General features: G+C 49.0%; 1 protein-coding gene across 1 annotated transcript in view; it reads left to right on the forward strand.

Annotated features, from left to right (window-relative positions):
- LOC138355777 (insulin gene enhancer protein ISL-1-like) overlaps window positions 1-23,807 on the forward strand; it is a 330,343-nt gene that overhangs the window by 61,175 nt on the left and 245,361 nt on the right. The window contains exon 3 of the mRNA XM_069311302.1: window positions 20,734-20,971. Within this exon, the coding sequence (XP_069167403.1) occupies window positions 20,734-20,971 (238 nt within the window). The remainder of the gene's footprint in view (window positions 1-20,733; window positions 20,972-23,807) is intronic.

A 23,807-nucleotide genomic window follows, 5' to 3' on the forward strand; every position in this document is an offset into this window, starting at 1 on the left:
TTAAGACGCTGCCCCGCGTCTCCGTGTACTCACCTAGTTGTGCTTGCGGGGGTTGGGCTCTGGCTCTCTGGTCCCACCTCTCATCTGTTAATCAATCAATGTGTGGCAGGAGGTGAGTGAGTGCAGGCACCCACGTGGTAGAATACCTTAACCTCACAACCAAGAAGATTGGAGAATATTAGTTGAAGGGAATTTACAAGTCTATTATGTGACTTAGACTTAATAGACTTAAGGTACATCTTCCAAGAACAAGGGTAAGTGACGGGGCTCGAACAAGCAATATATTATCACACAATGGTGTCAAGCCCATTGTCCGCCTTGCCGTAGGCGGCAATGATATTTGGCGAGGGGGAGAGAGCGAGGTGCTGATGGACAGATGTGAGGTATCATCAGCTATGATGAGGAAGACAGCAGGCGTCCTTGAGAGAGCTGCAGTCACCTACTGGGGTCGAGGGTGACTATAGGGCGGTTACGGGAACACCATGTGTGGATGACTTGAGACACCCACACTGGCCAGAACACCTTGTGTGCTGCCGTACTCCCTCATATCTCACTTGTATGCACCAGGGGTTAACAAGGAGTCACCAGGAGGATTGGAACCCCTGCTCTAGATACGCTCAAGGACACACCTTAGCTTCGAATCCTCATCAGTACTCATCCTCGCGTTGATGTGATTTGTTTGTGTGTGTGTGTGTGTGTGTGTGTGTGTGTGTGTGTGTGTGTGTGGCTCGTGGTGCTGGTGTAAATGTTAGTGACATTAACACAAGTTATATTGGGGGAAGCGTAAGTTAATACACAATAGCTAATAATTATGTTTGAACAAAACTAATTAAAAGTCGGCACAGAAAGGTGTTCACCCCACACCCTCACACCACACCCTCACACCACACCCTCACACCACACCCTCACACCACACTCTCACACCACACTCTCACACCCCACCCTCACACCACACTCACACCACACCCTCACACCCCACCCTCACACCCCACCCTCACACCCCACCCTCACACCACACTCACACCACACCCTCACACCCCACCCTCACACCACACTCACACCACACCCTCACACCACACCCTCACACCACACTCTCACACCACACTCTCACACCCCACCCTCACACCACACTCACACCACACCCTCACACCCCACCCTCACACCACACTCACACCACACCCTCACACCACACCCTCACACCACACTCACACCACACCCTCACACCCCACCCTCACACCACACCCTCACACCACACCTTCACACCACACCTTCACACCCTCACACCACACCCTCACACCACACCCTCACACCACACCCTCACACCACACCCTCACACCACACTCACACCACACCCTCACACCCCACCCTCACACCACACTCACACCACACCCTCACACCCCACCCTCACACCACACTCACACCACACCTTCACACCACACCCTCACACCACACTCACATCACACTCACACCACACCCCTCACACCACACTCACACCACACTCACACCACACCCTCACACCACACCCTCACACCACACCCTCACACCCCACCCTCACACCACACTCACACCACACCCTCACACCCCACCCTCACACCACACTCACACCACACCTTCACACCACACCCCTCACACCACACTCACACCACACTCACACCACACCCTCACACCACACCCTCACACCACACCCTCACACCACACCCTCACACCCCACCCTCACACCACACTCACACCACACCCTCACACCCCACCCTCACACCACACTCACACCACACCCTCACACCACACTCACACCACACCCTCACACCACACCCTCACACCACACCCTCACACCACACTCACACCACACTCACACCACACCCTCACACCACACCCTCACACCACACCCTCACACCACACTCACACCACACCCTCACACCACACCCTCACACCACACCCTCACACCACACCCTCACACCACACCCTCACACCCCACCCTCACACCACACTCACACCACACACTCACACCACACACTCACACCACACCCTCACACCACACCCTCACACCACACCCTCACACCACACCCTCACACCACACCCTCACACCCCACCCTCACACCGCACCCTCACACCACACCCTCACCATCAATAAGAGTTTCTTAAGAATATAGATAAGAAAAAAGCCCTTCAGGAAGCCCAACCTACCCAGCCCCCCCCCCCCCCCCCCACGGAGGTAATTAGATTAAATAATATTTTTGATGGGAGCAGCTTCCTGGGGGCTGGTGTAGCCCCCTTGTGGTGCTGAGAACCTGGGGGCTGTTGTAGCCCCCTTGTGGTGCTGAGAACCTGGGGGCTGGTGTAGCCCCCTTGTGGTGCTGAGAACCTGGGGGCTGGTGTAGCCCCCTTGTGGTGCTGTGAACCTGGGGGCTGGTGTAGCCCCCTTGTGGTGCTGAGAACCTGGGGGCTGGTGTAGCCCCCTTGTGGTGCTGTGAACCTGGGGGCTGGTGTAGCCCCCTTGTGGTGCTGTGAACCTGGGGGCTGGTGTAGCCCCCTTGTGGTGCTGTGAACCTGGGGGCTGGTGTAGCCCCCTTGTGGTGTTGTGATCCTGGGGGCTGGTGTAGCCCCCTTGTGGTGCTGTGAACCTGGGGGCTGGTGTAGCCCCCTTGTGGTGCTGTGAACCTGGGGGCTGGTGTAGCCCCCTTGTGGTGCTGTGAACCTGGGGGCTGGTGTAGCCCCCTTGTGGTGCTGTGAACCTGGGGGCTGTTGTAGCCCCCTTGTGGTGTTGTGATCCTGGGGGCTGTTGTAGCCCCCTTGTGGTGTTGTGATCCTGGGGGCTGGTGTAGCCCCCTTGTGGTGTTGTGATCCTGGGGGCTGTTGTAGCCCCCTTGTGGTGCTGTGAACCTGGGGGCTGGTGTAGCCCCCTTGTGGTGTTGTGATCCTGGGGGCTGGTGTAGCCCCCTTGTGGTGTTGTGATCCTGGGGGCTGTTGTAGCCCCCTTGTGGTGTTGTGATCCTGGGGGCTGTTGTAGCCCCCTTGTGGTGTTGTGATCCTGGGGGCTGGTGTAGCCCCCTTGTGGTGCTGTGAACCTGGGGGCTGTTGTAGCCCCCTTGTGGTGTTGTGATCCTGGGGGCTGTTGTAGCCCCCTTGTGGTGTTGTGATCCTGGGGGCTGGTGTAGCCCCCTTGTGGTGTTGTGATCCTGGGGGCTGTTGTAGCCCCCTTGTGGTGCTGTGAACCTGGGGGCTGGTGTAGCCCCCTTGTGGTGTTGTGATCCTGGGGGCTGGTGTAGCCCCCTTGTGGTGTTGTGATCCTGGGGGCTGGTGTAGCCCCCTTGTGGTGTTGTGATCCTGGGGGCTGTTGTAGCCCCCTTGTGGTGCTGTGAACCTGGGGGCTGGTGTAGCCCCCTTGTGGTGCTGTGATCCTGGGGGCTGTTGTAGCCCCCTTATGGTGTTGTGATCCTGGGGGCTGTTGTAGCCCCCTTGTGGTGCTGAGAACCAGGGGGCTGGTGTAGCCCCCTTGTGGTGCTGAGAACCTGGGGGCTGGTGTAGCCCCCTTGTGGTGCTGATATCCTGGGGGCTGTTGTAGCCCCCTTATGGTGTTGTGATCCTGGGGGCTGGTGTAGCCCCCTTATGGTGCTGTGATCCTGGGGGCTGGTGTAGCCCCCTTATGGTGCTGTGAAGTCTCTTTTCAGTCCTATCCTCACACTCTCTCCTCTCCCCTCGGTCACTGCTCTCAGAGTCTCTGCTCTCTGTGTCTGCTCTCAGTCCCACTCCTCTTCCGTCTGTCTGGCTCCTCTCCCCTCAGTCTGTTCCGTCAGTCCCCCTCCCACCCCTCCCCCCCCCCCAACCCACCAAGACTCCCGCTACTCTAATACTGGTGATTCAACCGAGCGATCATCACCAATGTTAGTATACTAATTACCCTGAGCGTCATTAATTATCTAGCTGCAAACACCGGATTGGTGGCGGCGGTACGGCGGGGGGGGGGGGGTCACCCCTCCAGGTACTGGGCGGGACGGTACTGGCTGAGGGTGGTACTGGGCGGGTACGGTACGGGCTGAAGGTGGTACTGGGCCGGGACGGTACTGGCTGAGGGTGGTACTGGGCGGGGACGGTACTGGCTGAGGGTGGTACTGGGTGGGAACGGTACTGGGCTGAGGGTGGTACTGGGCGGGGACGGTACTGGGCTGAGGGTGGTACTGGGTGGGGACGGTACTGGGCTGAGGGTGGTACTGGGCGGGGACGGTACTGGGCTGAGGGTGGTACTGGGCGGGGACGGTACTGGGCTGAGGGTGGTACTGGGCGGGGACGGTACTGGCTGAGGGTGGTACTGGGCGGGGACAGTACTGGGCTGAGGGTGGTACTGGGTGGGAACGGTACTGGGCTGAGGGTGGTACTGGGCGGGGACGGTACTGGCTGAGGGTGGTACTGGGCGGGTACGGTACGGGCTGAAGGTGGTACTGGGCCGGGACGGTACTGGCTGAGGGTGGTACTGGGCGGGGGATGGTACTGGGCCGGGACGGTACTGGCTGAGGGTGGTACTGGGCGGGGACGGTACGGACTGAGGGTGGTACTGGGCGGGGACGGTACGGGCTGAGGGTGGTACTGGGCGGGGACGGTACGGACTGAGGGTGGTACTGGGCGGGAACGGTACGGGCTGAGGGTGGTACTGGGCGGGGACGGTAAGGGCTGAGGGTGGTACTGGGCGGGTACGGTACGGGCTGAAGGTGGTACTGGGCCGGGACGGTACTGGCTGAGGGTGGTACTGGGCGGGGGATGGTACTGGGCCGGGACGGTACTGGCTGAGGGTGGTACTGGGCGGGGACGGTACGGACTGAGGGTGGTACTGGGCGGGGACGGTACGGGCTGAGGGTGGTACTGGGCGGGGACGGTACGGACTGAGGGTGGTACTGGGCGGGAACGGTACGGGCTGAGGGTGGTAATGGGCGGGGACGGTACGAGCTGAGGGTGGTACTGGGCGGGGGACGGTACTGGCTGAGGGTGGTACTGGGCGGGGACGGTACTGGCTGAGGGTGGTACTGGGCGGGAACGGTACGGGCTGAGGGTGGTACTGGGCGGGGACGGTACTGGCTGAGGGTGGTACTGGACGGGGACGGTACGGGCTGAAGGTGGTACTGAGCGGGGACGGTACGGGCTGAGGGTGGTACTGGGCGGGAACGGTACGGGCTGAGTGTGGTACTGGGCGGGGACGGTACGGGCTGAGGGTGGTACTGGGAGGGGACGGTACGGGCTGAGGGCGGTACTGGGCGGGGACGGTACGGGCTGAGGGTGGTACTGGGCGGGAACGGTACGGACTGAGGGTGGTACTGGGCGGGGACGGTACGGGCTGAGGGCGGTACTGGGCCGGGACGGTACGTTTTGATTGAGATACATACAGATGTATGATGAGGAAGCATCGGTACCATTCACATTTATCATGAAAGATGGTACAATGGATGTGCGCAGCAAGCGGGTCAGGTACATTTAAATGAATAGATGAGGCACAGAGAGCGAGGGAGAGGGGGACTAAAGACAGAAGGCGAGGCAGAGACAGAGATGGAGAGGGGAATAGAGAGAGAGAGAGAGGAAGAGGAGAGCTGTAGTACAGAAGGCAGGTGATGGAGATGACAGGAGAGACTCCAAGACCAACGTGGCAACCTTGAGGGTCGCCCTGATCACCACATGATACCCTTATCATGTATCATGCATGTATCATGGACCTAAACATTGTCACGTCACATATGTGGGCTGGCTTATGTGTTTCAGCCCCCGTTATTGTGGCATTCTCTTGCTTGTACCTGCATCAGGGGAATGGTCGTGTTGATTGGTTCTTCTCTCACACTATACACGTCCTTCCATACGTTTGTATTGCGTCTCCTCCCAGGCTTCACTTCCTTATATGCTTCCTTACACGAAGCTTAGGTCTTGAGTCTTCATCTTATTGGTTTTATTTCTTAATGATCGTTGTTCTTTAATCGAGCTGAACTGAAAAATATGATAAAATTGCCATTCATTTACTCACCGTATACTATACACCACACAACATCATCACACGAGCGGTCGTCCACACCAGCACTCCACCGCTTCATAAGACTGGGGCCAGATTCACGAAGCAGTTACGCTAGTACTTACGAACGTGTACAACTTTCCTCAATCTTTGATTGCTTTGGTTACATTTATTAAACAGTTTCCAAGCATGAAAACTTACCAATCAACTGTTGTTATTGTTATAAACAGCCTCCTGGTGCTTCGGAACTCATTAACCGGATAATAATTGTAAACAAAGCCGCCAAAGATTGAGAAAAGATGGACAGGTTCGTAAGTGCTTGCGTAACTACTTCGTGAATCTGGCCCCGGCGGTGTGCGGGGCTCCTTCTCAAGGTCAAGTGACTGATTAAACAAGCAAAATACTCACACTTTCTTCAAGGACTGGTCCCCTAGAGCATTGTTCACTCACTCACACACTCACCATCCCCCCCCCCACCTGCCTCACACACTCACCATCCCCCCCCCCCACCTGCCTCACACACTCACCATCCCCTCCCCCCACCTGCCTCACACACTCACCATCCCCCCCCCCCACCTGCCTCACACACTCACCATCCCCACCCACCCACCTGCCTCACACACTCACCATTTCACATTTCTCCTTCCTCATATCCAAAGTCTTACATAGCTAACACAATTACCAAGGTCTCTCGTTGCCTTAGACCTACGCTCTCCTCTCGCCTATTCCCCTAATGGTACCTCTGGAGTGGCGATTCTGTAATGGCTGGTGTTTCACAGTGGCGCACCGGACGCAGACACGCAGCCACTGGCACAGACGGACACGCAGCCACTGGCACAGGGAGCAGACACGTAGCCACTGGCACAGGGCGCAGACACGCAGCCACTGGCACAGACGGACACGCAGCCACTGGCACAGGGAGCAGACACGTAGCCACTGGCACAGGGCGCAGACACGCAGCCACTGGCACAGGGCGCAGACACGCAGCCACTGGCACAGACGGACACGCAGCCACTGGCACAGGGAGCAGACACGTAGCCACAGGCACAGGGAGCAGACACGCAGCCACTGGCACAGGGAGCAGACACGCAGCCACTGGCACAGGGAGCAGACACGCAGCCACTGGCACAGGGAGCAGACACGCAGCCACAGGCACAGGGAGCAGACACGCAGCCACAGGCACAGGGAGCAGACACGCAGCCACTGGCACAGGGAGCAGACACGCAGCCACTGGCACAGGGAGCAGACACGCAGCCACTGGCACAGGGAGCAGACACGCAGCCACTGGCACAGGGAGCAGACACGCAGCCACAGGCACAGGGAGCAGACACGCAGCCACAGGCGCAGGGAGCAGACACGCAGCCACTGGCACAGGGGGCAGACACGCAGCCACTGGCACAGACGGACACGCAGCCACTGGCACAGGGAGCAGACACGCAGCCACTGACACAGGGAGCAGACACGCAGCCACTGGCACAGACGCACGGTGCCAGAGACGTGTGCCAAGTGTAAGAGATGGCTAAATGTCTCCGGCACATGTTTAACCCAAGTGACCGTCTACGGGAATAATCGCTGTTTGCACGGGGACAACTTAAATAATGGGAGAGTTAGCATATTCAGATGACAAATATATTATGTCTATAGAACCTCTCTTGCTCACTCTGCTTCTAAGGAGAGAGAGAGAGAGAGAGACCATTCCTCCAGTTTGTCCAGGTCGTCCTGTAGTCTCTGTCTATCTTCATCTATTTTGATTCTTCTCATAATTTTTGCATCATCAGCAAACATTGAGAGGAATGAGTCTATACCCTCTGGAAGATCGTTTACATATACTAGAAACAGGATGGGTCCGAGTACAGAGCCCTGTGGAATCCCGCTGGTGACATCTTGCCACTCTGATGTCTCCCCCCTCACAGTTACTCGCTGTTTCCTATTGCTTAGATACTCCCTTATCCACTGGAGCACCTTACCTTTTACTCCTGCCTGCTGCTCCAACTTTTGTAACAGCATTTTGTGAGGTACTGTGTCAAAGGCTTTCGGACAGTCCAAGAAAATGTAGTCTGCCCACCCTTCTCTTTCCTGCCTAATTTGTGTTGCTTGGTCATAGAATTCTGTTAGGCCTGTGAGGCACGATTTACCATCTCTGAACCCATGTTGATGGTGTGTTACATAGCTGTTTCTCTCCAGATGCTCTACGAGCCTTTTCTTCACGATCTTCTTCATCACCTTGCATGGTATACAAGTTAGGGAAACTGGCCTGTACAGTGCCTCTTGCCTGTCACCCTTTTTGTAAATTGGGACCACGTTAGCTGTCTTCCAACTTTCTGGTAGGTCTCCCGTTTCCAGTGACCTGACCTGTGATATACCATAGAGAGTGGCACACTTAGTGCTTCTGCACCTTCTTTTAGAATCCACGGTGAGAGTCTGTCAGGCCCAACAGCCTTTGACACATTCAGCTCCAACAGGTTTCTTTTGACCTCATCACTGGTGAGGTAAAATTCCTCCAAGGTTGTTCGGTTTGCCAACTCATTTAGTGCAGGGACCTCTCCTTGTTCTATTGAGATTCCAGACCTCCTGGAATCTCTTGTTGAGTTCTTCACACACCTCTTTGTCGTTCTCTGTATATCTGTTCTCCCCTTTTCTCAGTTTCATCACTTGTTCCTTCACTGCTGTTTTCCTCCTGATGTGGCTGTGGAGCAGCTTTGGTTGGGTCTTGGCTTTACTCGCTATGTCATTTTCATACTGTCTCTCTGCTTCTCTCCTCACTCTGAGGTACTCATTTCTGGCCCTCTGGTACCTCTCCCTGCTCTCCGATGTTCTGTTATTCCTGTAGTTTCGCTGTATTGCGTAGTCGATGAAAAAGAAGTTAGAGTTTTACCAAAAGACGTCGTTTGTCTTAAATAATGCATTATAATAAACAGTTAGATATCAGTCAAGTTATACTACTTTATACTTCCTAATATGTATAATATATTATGTGTCAGTCCTCCATGTTGGGTGTAAGACTGTGGCAGTCCTTCATGTTGGGTGCAAGACTGTGACAGTCCTTCATGTTGGGTGTAAGACTGTGACAGTCCTTCATGTTGGGTGTAAGACTGTGACAGTCCTTCATGTTGGGTGTAAGACTGTGACAGTCCTCCATGTTGGGTGTAAGACTGTGACAGTCCTTCATGTTGGGTGTAAGACTGTGACAGTCCTTCATGTTGGGTATAAGACTGTGTCAGTCCTTCATATTTGGTGTAAGACTGTGACAGTCCTTCATGTTGGGTGTAAGACTGTGACAGTCCTTCATGTTGGGTGTAAGACTGTGACAGTCCTTCATGTTGGGTGTAAGACAGTGTCAGTCCTTCATGTTGGGTGTAAGATTAAAGTAATGTTTTAAATGGGATGTGGAATCCTAATAGTGTACACAGGTGTGTTGAGTGTACACAGGTGTGTTGAGTGTACACAGGTGTGTTGAGTGTACACAGGTGTGTTGAGTGTACACAGGTGTGTTGAGTGTACACAGGTGTGTTGAGTGTACACAGCTGTATTCTGCGTATACAGTGCGTTCCGCATAGAATGTTTCCCATGAAGAAATAGCAGGCTCCATACAGAGGAGAGTGGGCTCCATAGAGCGCCAGAGACCGGGGCCCCTCGCGCCAAGAGGCATCAAGACATAAGACAAACACACCCTCGCCTCTGGCCGGGGTCCTCATCTTGGTAATTTAATGTACTCAATCTCACTTTGTGAATAATGCAGAGGTAATCTGGCACCCCAGACTAGGCCTCCAGGGCACTCGGGCAGGGTAGGGCGCCCTGCTGCTCCGCCTCTTCCTAATCCTTATCCCCCCCTCCCTTCCTCCTTATCCTGATCCTCTTCCCTCCTTCCTCGCCAACATCTCTGTTTCCTCCTAACATACCTTTTACAGAAATGCAAGGCTGAACAGCCCTGGAAACACAAACCGGAACTGTCTCTATTTTCCGCTTGTTACAACTTGTAATAAAGTTGTTACATCTTGGCTTAACGTGTTTATGACGTATTAGAACGTTGTTACAACTTGCTATATTGGTTGTTATAACTGGTTAGGAGGTGTTAAAACTTGTTCGAACGTTGTACCAACGTTGTAGTTTCGGTGTGTGTTTGGCGGGAGCTAGGATACAGTGACACTGATTCACTAACAGTGACTACTGATTGTAATTCAGTGATAACATCGGTGGAGTTGACAGCAGTGACAGGCGGAGAGCAGTGACAAGTCTGTGTGCCACAGACCTTCATACTGTCACCCTGCCTGTTTTCTTTATACCACTGAACTACTCACCTGAACAATTGAAATCCTGTAATGTCGATGTTTACAGACGTTGCAGGACCTGATAACAGTGATGGAGGCTTGGCGAAGTGTCGTCTGGTGGTGACCTTGAGAAGCTTAAGAGACAACCTAAGGAATATTTGCCCGAGTTATGACACCAAGTTGTGGAAAGTTATCAGGGAGCCGCGGTGAACAAGGAGGTAAAAAAAAGAAAAACAAGAAACCAGAGCATAATGTTTCGAATTAAGATCAATAGGATACCAGGATTGTTATCAGGAAGCCCTTATTAATAAAGACCAATGTTATCCTTCGCAGTTATTTTGTTATCGTGACCCCCCCGCTTGTGTTATCCGGTACAGGTCTGGCCACCGTGTTATGGAAAGGATTTAGATTTCTCTTGATGTTATACAGAGTAGGATAACTATGGTAATTCTTACTGTTATGGTAAGAATTACCACTTATGAAGGACAACTATGACAAAATATACACTCCCTAGTGCACAAGTGACTAAATGGGTTTAACAACATGGAGGTAAATAGTGTTTTAACAATCTAAAACCATCTTACAACACGAAACAATTGAGAATAAAGATTATAATACATAATTTTTAAAATAAATCGATACACAAGTTAGGAAATAGGGTAGTAGATGTGTGGAAGAAGTTATACAGTAATAGTTAAGGCGGAAGACAGCTTACTTGAGAGTCTCTGTGACAGGCTGAAGACAACCTGTCACAGGGTGGATATAAACAACAGTTCTGAGTGGTCAGTAGTTCTATATTGAACAATTGGAACATGGAACACATTTCCAGCTCTGTTCTCACAGCTTCCCCCCCTACACTCACAACTTCCCCCCCTACACTCACAACCTACCCCCCTACACTCACAACCTACCCCCTACACTCACAAACCTTCCCCCCTACACTCACAACCTTCCCCCCTACACTTACAACCTTCTCCCCTACACCCACAACCTTCCCCCTCACACTCACAACCTACCCCCCTACACTTACAACCTTCTCCCCTACACTCACAACCTTCCCCCCTACACTCACAACCTTCCCCCCTACACTTACAACCTTCTCCCCTACACCCACAACCTTCCCCCTCACACTCACAACCTTCCCCCCTACACTTACAACCTTCTCCCCTACACTCACAACCTACCCCCCTACACTCACAACCTTCCCCCCTACACTTACAACCTTCTCCCCTACACTCACAACCTTCCCCCTACATTCACAACCTTCCCCCTCACACTCACAACCTCCCCTACACTCACAACCTTACCCCTACACTCACAACCTTCCCCCCTACACTTACAACCTTCTCCCCTACACTCACAACCTTCCCCCTACATTCACAACCTTCCCCCCTACACTTACAACCTTCTCCCCTACACTCACAACCTTCCCCCCTACACTCACAACCTTCCCCCTACACTCACAACCTTCCCCCTCACACTCACAACCTCCCCCCTACACTCACAACCTTCCCCCCTACACTCACAACCTTCCCCCTACACTCACAACCTTCCCCCTCACACTCACAACCTCCCCCCCTACACTCATAACCGTGGCCAGGTCTATAAACCAAACACCACCAAGATACGTGAATGCATTACTTTTCAGTAACCAGTAAGTATGGGCAGCATGTAGCGACAATTAATTACCGGCCCCACGCGCCGCCTGTACAGCATAACCAGCTCGGCGTACTCTAATTATTGCAACCCAAACTAATTATGATCATTCTAGTGCGTGTAATCAATTACTGCCTCACAGACAACAAATATTAATATCTGATAGTGCAAATTATCATGAGAATTAATTGCAGCTGCGTATAATTGGAAGGTAATTAGCAAATCATAATTTAGCAGACTGTAAAGCAACTTGTAATGTCGTTTTTTTCCTCGTGCTTGTCTTGAGTTATCCTAAGACAAATATAAATACTAATAATAATAACATATTATAACTGACGTGTTTGACCTCAAAATTGACCGTAATATTTTATTTTTCACAGACACATCCGCCGTAAAGTTTTATTTGGATAATTTGGAAGACCGAAAAAAAATATTTAATTAGACAAAAATTACTACTGTTGATATCTTAAAACTGATGAGTAAAATAATTATTAAAACGATCAGATGACAATTAATATAAAGGATATCAAAGGATATCATAGTATATTTTGGTAGCAGTGTTGTTTGTAAACATATGTTGTTGAATATGACCGAAAGGGTAAGATTAATCATTTTAACACGAATCTTCTCAATATTTCTTACGTTCTTCTTCACTGTCGAGGGTAATTGATAAATTAACTCTCCAAAATTCATTCTTTTATTTCTGGTCTGACGCCTGAACGCGTTTCGTAATGCTTATTACATATTCAAAGACTTAGTTTACACACAAAATACGTCATAATTATACTCGTTTTGGGTGAGGTGATAAAGCTATGACAGAACACGAATCAATGGGTATAAATTGGGAATGAAAACATAAGAATGGAAGTAACTGCTGAAGGCCTATTGGCCAATTTTTCCTCTTGCTGCTTCCATGTTGGTTCGGGGTCTTGAAATAGGTAGAATATAGTTGTGCATTAATTAGCTGTTGATTGCTGGTGTTGACTTTTTGATGTGTAGTGCCTCGCTGATGTCGAGTCTCCTGCTATCGCCTTATTTATCGATAATTTCTGTGTTGCTTGTTAAGATTTCTCTGGTGATGGTCTGGTTGTGGGAAGAGATTATATGCTCCTTGATGGAGCCCTGTTGTTTGTGCATAGTTGATCGCCTAGAAAGAGACATTGTTGTCTTGCCTATATACTGAGTTCTTTGGGGCTTACAGTCCCCAAGTGGGCATGTGAAGGCATAGACGATGTCGGTTTCCTTGAAGGCGTTCTGTTTGGTGTCTGGGGAGTTTTCGTGAGTAGGTTGGCATTTTTTTTTTGTAGTAAATTGTCAATTGTATTTTCTGATTTTTGTCTATAGGCATAATGTTCCTATCAATAATGTCTTTCAGGACATTTCCTCCGTTTTATGAGCCGTCGAAAAGAAGTTCCTGTAAAACAGTCCAATAGGGGGTACAGGTGTTGTGTTGGTTGACTCTTCAAGGTTGCATGGCGTTTCACCTTTCTTTTGATGATGTCTTCGTTTGCTTATGACGAACACACAGTGATGGGGCATGTGATCCTTGACCCTGGGCACACAGTGATGGGGCATGTGACCCTTGACCCTGGGCACACAGTGATGGGGCATGCGACCCTTGACCCTGGGCACACAGTGATGGGGCATGCGACCCTTGACCCTGGGCACACAGTGATGGGGCATGTGGTAACCCTTGACCCTGGGCACACAATGATGGGGCATGTGGTGACCCTTGACCCTGAACACACACTGATGGGGCATGTGACCCTTGACCCTGAAAACAGGGATACACACACACTTGCCAAGAGAAGTAACACTCCAAATGCTTGTGAGACATCTACTTTATATCCTGCATGTTCCCTTAGTGTTATGACACCATCCTGGCTTAGTGGGTTATGGTCACCTGTCTCCCCTGCTCTCCTCTCTCTCTCTCTCTCTCTCTCTCTCTCTCTCTCTCTCTCTCTCTCTCTCTCTCTCTCTCTCTCTCTCTCTCTCTCTCTCTCTCTCTCTCTCTCTCTCTCTCTCTCTCTCTCTCTCTCTCTCTCTCTCTCTCTCTCTCTCTCTCTCTCTCTCTCTCTCACTTCTCTGAGACTACTGCAATCAAAGGCTTATAATAATTACAGCTAGGATTAATCTTCTATGTCACTATGTGAGTAATTAAACTCCATAATTGCATTCTGCGGCTTTTGAAACATATGATGTTTATAAAAAATGCCTCAAGTTTGCACAGCGTTGGTGGATCAAACACACGTCCCGGAATATGTAATTACTGCATAAACAGATGAAGTGATTAGAATTCTGCAACGCAAGCTTTAATTAGTGCCAGATGACAGTTTTATGGAATCAAAATGGTTTCATTTGTTCTTTCTTGGAGGTGTGTGTGTGTGTGTGTACTCTCCTAGTTGTACTCACCTAGTTGTACTTGTGGGGAGTTGGGCTTCGGCTCTTTCGTCCCGCCTCTCAACCGTCAATCAACAAGTGTACAGGTTCCTGAGCCTATTGGGCTCTATCATATCTACACTTGAAACTGTGTATGGAGTCTGCTTCCACCACATCACTTCCTAATGCATACTTTTTATTAACTACTCTGACACTAAAAAAAATATTTGTAATGTCTTTATGGGTAATTTGGACACTCAATTTCCACCTGTGTCCCCAAGTGCGTGTGTTTCTTGTGTTAAATATACTGGCTTTATCTTCCCCTATCAATTCCTCTGAGAATCTTTTATGTCTTTGTGTGTGTGTGTGTGTGTGTGTTTGTGTGTGTGTGTGTGTGTGTGTGTGTGTGTGTGTGTGTGTGTGTGTGTGTGTGTGTGTGTGCTCTAAACTGTACTCACCAAGGTGTGTTGTTCCATGAACATAGTTCACGGAGTCTTCCTACATCAACTATCATCTTGTTTATGGTGATTTTCACTACCTTGACAGTCATTTTTGTCATATTTCGACCTTATTGAATCTTCTGAGCATTTTGTATATCGTGATCATGTCTCGCATGTTTCTTCTCTCCGGTGACGTGACGTTCAATATCTAGTCAATTCTCGAAACCCATGCATTGAATTTTTTTTTGCCAACAATAATAACTTTAGTTGTTAAATTTGTGTGGCAACCTGGTCGGGCGGCCTTGACGACCGGGCCGCGGGGTCGCTGAGCCCCGGAATCACCTCAAGGTAAGGTAACCTTCCCATGTTGGAGGCTGTGGAAAATATATAAACATTTACTTATTATTTCAAGCCGTTATTAAAAGCAGAAAAATATAAATAACAGTATGAAGCATTTTTCTGTTTCTGGTTAGTCTTATTTTCTGACTGCTGACGCCTCCAAAGTATAGAAAACTTCTTAAATTTCTCTTTAACCTTTGCCTCGGGCAGCCCCAACTCAGCCTTTCCGTTGTAGGGAGCACAAAGTGCTAACATGTCCAGAGTTTGCTCGTCAGCTGTGTGTCATCAGCAAAGAGTGTCGCAAGAGCCTAGTCAATAATCTGTGTCATTTAAGTACCCAAGAAACAGCATGCGTCTCAGGCCTGACCCTTGTGAGTGCACTTATGACTTCACCCATTACTCCTTATCATTTGTTTTTTCTTTCCCTTTGCATAGTGAGCTCATTAAGGTCAGTGGTTTGGTGGTGCCTGTATGGCTTCTGTCTTGTAGTTTGGCACGAGAGGGCTAATTCCAGCTATGTGGCACCACTCCCATCTGCAGTGATACACTGCACATCATTGTAAGTGGTTTACACAGCATTTGAGCAGCATCCTTCAGGATCCTTGGTGACATCCTGTTAGGTTCAACAGCTTTTGTCTCGTCGAGTCCCTGAAGGTAAACCTCTTCCTCTGTCACTACTATTGTTCCGTGTACAATGTTTGTGTGTTGAGTCCCGCCTGCGAGAACAATAAACATATGCATACACATATTAGTCATACATATTAGTCTCTTGATAAACGTAAGTGCACTGTAACGAATAGAAATATATTGCCTCGTAGTCAAGAGTAAAATATGAACATTATTTTTAATACTCACGTCTGTTGGAGACGCAAACTACTTGGAAAATGGTTTGAAAAGTCATAATTGTTCATAAACTTTAAACAATAATATTCCGATCCCGGAAGAGATCGTTCATGTCTCTCACTTCCGATGACCAAACTACAGGTCAGAAAATGTCTGATGGGTGAAATAGTCTCCGTGGCGTAGTGGTAAGACGCTCGCCTGGCGTTCCGCGAACGCAGTGTCATGGGTTCGTATCCTGGCCGGGGAGGATTTAATGGGCGCAAATCCTTAACTGTAGCCTCTGTTTAACGCAACAGTAAAATGAGTACTTGGTTGTAAAAACGATTCTTCGCGGGGGTCGTATTGCAGGGACCATAGAATAAAGGACTAGCCCGAAACGCTACGCGTACTAGTGGCTGTACAAGAATGTAAGCACTCGTGTGTGTGTGTGTGTGTGTGTGTGTATATATATATATATATATATATATATATATATATATATATATATATATATATATATATATATATATATATATATATATATATATAACTAAACGACGACATTTCGCGAAAGTGTATTAGTGGCTGAGGCTTCCCACTATGGCCGGCGTAATTGCCAACCGTCAAGTATACTTTTAACCATTGAAGATATACATTTATATCATTTATATACATATAGAACATATACATTTAACACATTGAAGATATGAGTGTGGTTGGGCCTAAGCCCTGTCACCCACCGCTGGAGGGTTGTGATCCAATCCCTCCTCTCTCAATTATAATGACGTTATGTTCCAACGTTCCAAATGCAACGTGCTATGAGAAGTAGCCGCTGCCACAGGCAGAGCCAGAGAAGGAGCTGTATGGAAGCTCTTCACTATACCTTACTGACCAACCAGCGAGTATATTTTAGCACTGGACATTGTCCAGGACTAAAGTATACTTTTATGTATATATGTCGTGCCTAATAGCTAGAATGCACTACTAATGTCACAAGGTAATAGTTCTATGCAAGGCCCAAGTTGCCTAAGAAGCCTAGTTTTCCAGAAGTTATAAAATTTTCGATTTTTTTTTTCATATGAAATTATCAGTTAACATTGCATTATATGAGTTCATTTTTTTAATTTGATTTAAAGTTAGGTTATCTTAACCTAACCTAACCGGATGGGTGCCGGTCGGCCGAGCGGACAGCACGCTGGACTTGGATCCTGTGGTCCTGGGTTCGATCCCAGGCGCCGGCGAAAAACAATGGGCAGAGTTTCTTTCACCCTATGCCCCTGTTACCTAGCAGTAAAATAGGTACCTGGGTATTAGTCAGCTGTCACGGGCTGCTTCCTGGGGGTGGAGGCCTGGTCGAGGACCGGGCCCATTTGCCCATTTGTCTCCGCCTCCACCGGGGATCGAACCCGGAACCTCAGGACTACGAATCCGAAGCGCTGTGCACCCAGCTGTCAGGCGCCCATGACAGTGGCATGTGACTGGTGTTCACTGAAGACACTGAAGAAAGAAATAACGATGCTAATCGCAAACAATAATAACGACCAATGATAACGCTAAGCAACCCGTTCTCGCAAATTCGTATAGTCAATATTGACTTATTAAATAAGTGCATAGGTGACATACTAAACATAATAGATACCCTTTAAAAAGCTTCATAGAAAACACCGACCTTACCTAACCTTGTTAGTATGTTAAGATAAGCATCTTATTGCTTCGTAATTACAATTATTACTTAACCTATCTAACAAAGGCACTAACGAGAGAGCAATTAACAATAATAAAGGCAATAGCATCACCAAATGTGTCATTGTTTACCTAAGTCAATATTGAAGTGTTTTTGTTAAGTGGGTTGTTTGTAGACCTAAATACAAAACAAACAAATAAAAAAAATGTGTTAAGCCTTTTGATATTTTTTGTTTGTTTTTTTCATATAATTTTTTTTTTGTAACTGAGAGATGTATTTATTGTTGTGGAATGGTTTGAGAATATAAATGTACAAAATATGGTATACAATGGGAGGGGGTATGCTGGTAATATGTTGTATTTATGCTGTAAAATACACACTAAAGCCTAAATGTAAAAAAAAAAAAAATTGTTTTTTTTTATCGTGTTTTGTAGGGCGTGTGAGGACAGGTGAGGGGAGGCTGCCGTGTCTGATGAGGGGTGGCCGTGAGGGCAGTGAGGGGAGGGGAAAGGGGGAATCATCACGTCCCCTCATTGTGAGTGGCACCTCATAAATTCTTTATCACTTCCATCACTCCTCACTTTCCTCTCGCTCCTCTCAATTCATCACTTCTACTTCCTCCCCCCCCCCTCTTCTTACTCTTCTGTTCTTCTCATCACCTCTCCTCTCCTCTTTCTCCACCTCCTCCTCCTCCTCCTCCTCCTCACCTCTCCTCATTACTCTGTTACCTCCAAATGACTAACCAACCTTCCTCCTGTTTTTTTTTTATTTCTACACACCCTCCCCTCAACTCACAACCCTTCCCCCCTCAACTCACAACCCTTCCCATCAACTCACAACTCTCCCCTCAACTCACAACCCTTCTCCTCAACTCACAACCCTTCCCCTCAACTCACAACCCTTCCCCCCTCAACTCACAACCCTTCCCATCAACTCACAACTCTCCCCTCAACTCACAACCCTTCTCCTCAACTCACAACCCTTCCCCTCAACTCACAACCCTTCCCCTCAACTCACAACCCTTCTCCTCAACTCACAACCCTTCCCCTCAACTCACAACCCTTCCCCTCAACTCACAACCCTTCCCCTCAACTCACAACCCTTCCCCTCAACTCACAACCCTTCCCCTCAACTCACAACCCTTCCCCTCAACTCACAACTCTTCCCCTCAACTCATAATGCCTCGATTCAACTCATAACCCCTACCTTAATTCACGCATAACCACTTGGGGTGGACGGTAGAGCAACGGGCTGGTTTCATGCAGGTCGGCGTTCAATCCCAGACCGTCCAAAGGGGTTGGGCACCATTCCTTCCCCCTCGTTCCATCCCAAATCAGTACCCCTTCCCAGTGCTATACAATCATAATGGCTTGGTGCCTTCTACTGACATTACCCCTTCCCTCACTCAATTCACAACACCAAGTCAACTCAACCCCGTTATATTAATCTCTTATTCAACATCCATGCTTAGCATCCGTCATTCCTCATCCATACCATCCACGTTCAGTCTGCCCCGGCCCGTTCAACCATCCACCAGAGGGACCATACAATTGAGCTACTCTGACTACGGTGGCACTCCCGTGGGAGGAGTGCCACTGTAGGCACTGAGGGGAGGAGCCTGAGTGCCACAGTAATGGCATTCCTCTGTATATTAAGACAATTGAATAAATTAATGTAATGGCCATATCTGTCTCTCTCTCTCTCTCTCTCTCTCTCTCTCTCTCTCTCTCTCTCTCTCTCTCTCTCTCTCTCTCTCTCTCTCTCTCTCTCTCTCTCTCTCTCTCTCTCTCTCTCTCTCTCTCTCTCTCTCTCCTCTCTCTCTCTCTCTCTCTCTTCCTAATGTGAAATAAATCACAAAATTTGCCTATATTACAGTTCACATTTCGCTATATTATTGTGTATCAGTAACATCGTGAGAGAAAAAACTATAACTTACCATACCTAGTCCTAACAAAATGGATCCTAGGCCTAACATAGTGCGCATATCGGCTATATTAGGCCCATATGTGTGTTTGTGTGTGTGTGTGTGTGTGTGTGTTTGTGTGTGTGTGTGTGTGTTTGTGTGTGTGTGTGTGTTTGTGTGTGTGTGTGTGTGTGTGTGTTTGTGTGTGTGTGTGTGTGTGTTTGTGTGTGTGTGTGTGTTTGTGTGTGTGTGTGTGTGTGTGTTTGTGTGTGTGTGTGTGTGTGTTTGTGTGTGTGTGTGTGTGTGTGTTTGTGTGTGTGTGTGTGTGTGTGTGAGAGAGAGAGAGAGAGAGAGAGAGAGAGAGAGAGAGAGAGAGAGAGAGAGAGAGAGAGAGAGAGAGAGAGAGAGAGAGAGAGAGAGAGAGAGGAAGAAGTAGGAAAGTAGAGACGGAAGGAATGCCGGGGAAATCACCTGCCTGTCTCTCCTGTCCTCGTATTGAACCTTCTGTCTGTAGCTTTAAATATGTATCTACCGTCTCCTCTCCCAGCCTCCCCCCCCCCCACTCGCATATATCTGTTCTTTTGCAGATATCATCAGTTTTGCGTCATCTTAATACTAACAATAACAACTTAGTGCTCACAAAGAAACCAAACTCTCATATGAATGTTTTAAGTTGACTTGACAGTGTTCTCATCTTGGTGAATGTTGTCATAACTCTCACTCACCTGTGTAGGAACCCCTGCCTCTCACCTTTATAATTATATGCAAAAACCAGGTTTGATATTCCCATGTTTTCACGGGTAAAAACACTTAGCTAGTGTGTATTGTGACATGCATTCCTGACACTCATAGATCACTGCCTAGGCAGTCACGTGTGTTGATTTGGGGTTTGTTAATGTCACCATCAATGGTATCATTGTTGGAAGGTAAGGCAATGAACTGGAGATTGTTCTAAGTTGGCCAGACCACGCACTAGAAGGTGAAGGGACGACGAGGTTTCGGTCCGTCCTGGACCATTCTCAAGTCGAGAATGGTCCAGGACCATTTCATCGACTCGAGAATGGTCCATGACGGACCGAAACGTCGTTGTCCCTTCACCTTCTAATGTGTGCTCAACATACTTCAGCCACGTTATTGTGACCCATCGGCTGCATTGTTGTAAGTTATTATTTGTCTATTGTAATGTTTATGACTATTTAATATGAGGATGATGTAGGGTGTGAGGTGTCGCCAGGAGAGATGAGTGTATGGTCTGCCTCCAGCAGGCAGCGTGGGTGTGTGGGCGACGCTGACGAAGGTTGTGTCTGCTGCAGGCGGCCAGGTCTCCCTCTGCATGGGCTGCGGCTCCGTCATTAACGACCAGTACATCCTGCGGGTGGCGCCGGACATGGAGTGGCACGCCGCCTGCCTCAAGTGCGCAGAGTGCCACCAGTTCCTCGACGAGACCTGCACCTGCTTCGTCAGGGACGGCAAGACCTACTGCAAGAGGGACTACGTCAGGTGAGTGTTAGCCTCCAGCAGTGTTCAACATTCTCTCTCTCTCTCACCCTCCTACTCTCAACCAACACATCACTCAATACAACTAATTGTATTTCGTTTTATATTATTGTATTTCTTCCTACAGCAAGTCCTGCGGCTTTAGTCTTCTTGTATCATACACATATGTGTATGACTCTTTGATACATGTCTGGCCTTATGATACGTAAGGAGAAGCACACAGGACCATTCGTGCCATTCGCATATATATATATATATATATATATATATATATATATATATATATATATATATATATATATATATATATATATATATATGTAGGGAGCTGGTGCACCAGCGGAGACCCTGGGCTTGGTGGCGGGAGCCAACACCTCCTGCAGGGGTGGTTGTGGCCGCCACGCTCCTGTAGCTGTGAGGTCCCTGGCCGGGGGAGTGGGTGGGGACACGAGTCTTACTCCTGGGGTTACGCTTGTGGATCTACTGGCTTGTTGTGGTTGGGACTAAGAGGTTATGGCAGTACCACGGGGTTATGTCGCGGTATGGATGGTTTTACGAAAGAAATGTTTTTGTATTAAAAGCTGGAAAGTGTTGATGGTGGCGCTTCACAACTGGGGTGTGGACGTGTTCACGACATGACTGGTAGAAGTGTACTCGTCACACACGACAGTTTCGTCACCAGTCTCTCCTAAAAGTCACATGTTGTAGTGTTAATGTTGACCCGTGAGCCAGAGGTGAGGTCGTGTAGGTGACCTTGCTGGGGTGTGGAAGCAGTTGCCAGCTCCGGAACCTGTGTTAACCTCATAATGGCAGACGGTGGGTTGTGTTATCCCCGTCACACGAGCCGCCCGTCTTGGTGTGATAGCGACAGATAGCCTAAGAATATCTCTGGGAAACTGGGCCTAGCTCCTGCCCTTCCCCATAAATAGTCCAACAGTTTCACATTCGATGAGATAGAGGATCCTCACTCTACACTGAAGGCTCAGCACTTGAGACCAGATAATATTGTATAGGCCTTTCCCGGCCGTGTAGGGGGGGGGGGGGGTGTTGAATAGCCCACTGTAGCCCTCCCCCCCCCCTCCAACCATCTTATAATCACCCTCCAACCATCTTATAATCACCCTCCAACCATCTTATAATCACCCTCCAACCATCTTATAATCACCCTCCAACCATCTTATAATCACCCTCCAACCATCTTATAATCACCCTCCAACCATCTTATAATCACCCTCCAACCATCTTATAATCACCCTCCAACTATCTTATAATCACCCTCCAACCATCTTATAATCACCCTCCAACCATCTTATAATCACCCTCCAACCATCTTATAATCACCCTCCAACCATCTTATAATCACCCTCCAACCATCTTATAATCACCCTCCAACCATCTTATAATCACCCTCCAACCATCTTATAATCACCCTCCAACCATCTTATAATCACCCTCCAACCATCTTATAATCAGACCTCTGATGAGTAATGTTTGTCAGGTGATGAGTGCCTGTATTTCCAGGCCGTCAGTCTCATAGCTTCTCAATTTCCTGTCCTAGTGACTCCACTACTTAAATAATTGTGATATTGTCAAGCAAAGGATAAAATAGATATGTTATCTATATTCTTGATTCATGAGGAAAATATATACAAATAAATATGAACCTCTAAATTGTGAATGACTGCCTTTAAATCCGATATCCAAAGATCTTTGATTTATTCTAAGGTCACGCAGCGAATGATAGCATGAAATACACGCTCGGAATATCATTTGCTGGAGATTAAAGGTTAGATGGTGGTGATAGTGATGCAGGTGGCGATGATTGTGTGGTTATGGTGGTGCTGCAGGAGAGAAGAGCAGTCTCACGTGTGGCACTATCGCACATTATTGACACCATAAAAAAAAATCGCCAAGTGCCTTTATTAACTCTTGTGTTGATGATGAGATCCTCATAATGCACCCAGAGTGTGCCAGGGCAGACTACTGATCACATGGCCCTGTATGACCAACCATCCTGTGTGATGGGGACTTTTAGCATCACGTAGCTGGTTCTTGACACACAGGTGTGTGACATGTGTGGGGGAGGAGGGGTGAAACAGGTGTTTGACATGTGTGGAGGAGGAGGGGTGAAACAGGTGTGTGACATGTGTGGAGGAGGATGGCTGTAACAGGTGTTTGACATGTGTGGGGGAGGAGGGGTGTAACAGGTGTTTGACATGTGTGGAGGAGGAGGGGTGTAACAGGTGTTTGACATGTGTGGGGGAGGAGGGGTGTAACAGGTGTTTGACATGTGTGGAGGAGGAGGGGTGTAACAGGTGTGTGACATGTGTGGAGGAGGAGGGGTGTAACAGGTGTTTGACATGTGTGGAGGAGGAGGGGTGAAACAGGTGTTTGACATGTGTGGGGGAGGAGGGGTGTAACAGGTGTTTGAACTGTATGGAGGAGGAGGGGTGTAACAGATGTGGGACATGGGGGGGAAGGAGGGGTGTAACAGATGTGGGACATGGGGGGGGAGGAGGGGTGTAACAAGTGTTTGACATGTGTGGAGGAGAAGGGGTGAAACAGGTGTGTTTCATGTGTGGAGGAGGAGGGATGTAACAGGTGTTTGACATGTGTGGGGGAGGAGGGGTGTAACAGGTGTTTGACATGTGTGGAGGAAGAGGGGTGAAACAGGTGTGTGACATGTGTGGAGGAGGAGGGCTGTAACAGGTGTTTGACATGTGTGGGGGAGGAGGGGTGTAACAGGTGTTTGACATGTGTGGGGGAGGAGGGGTGTAACAGGTGTTTGACATGTGTGGAGGAGGAGGGGTGTAACTGGTGTTTGACATGTGTGGAGGAG

This window comes from Procambarus clarkii, chromosome 6 (genome assembly GCF_040958095.1).
Source record: "Procambarus clarkii isolate CNS0578487 chromosome 6, FALCON_Pclarkii_2.0, whole genome shotgun sequence".
In the NCBI taxonomy this organism is placed as follows: Eukaryota; Metazoa; Arthropoda; class Malacostraca; order Decapoda; family Cambaridae; genus Procambarus; species Procambarus clarkii.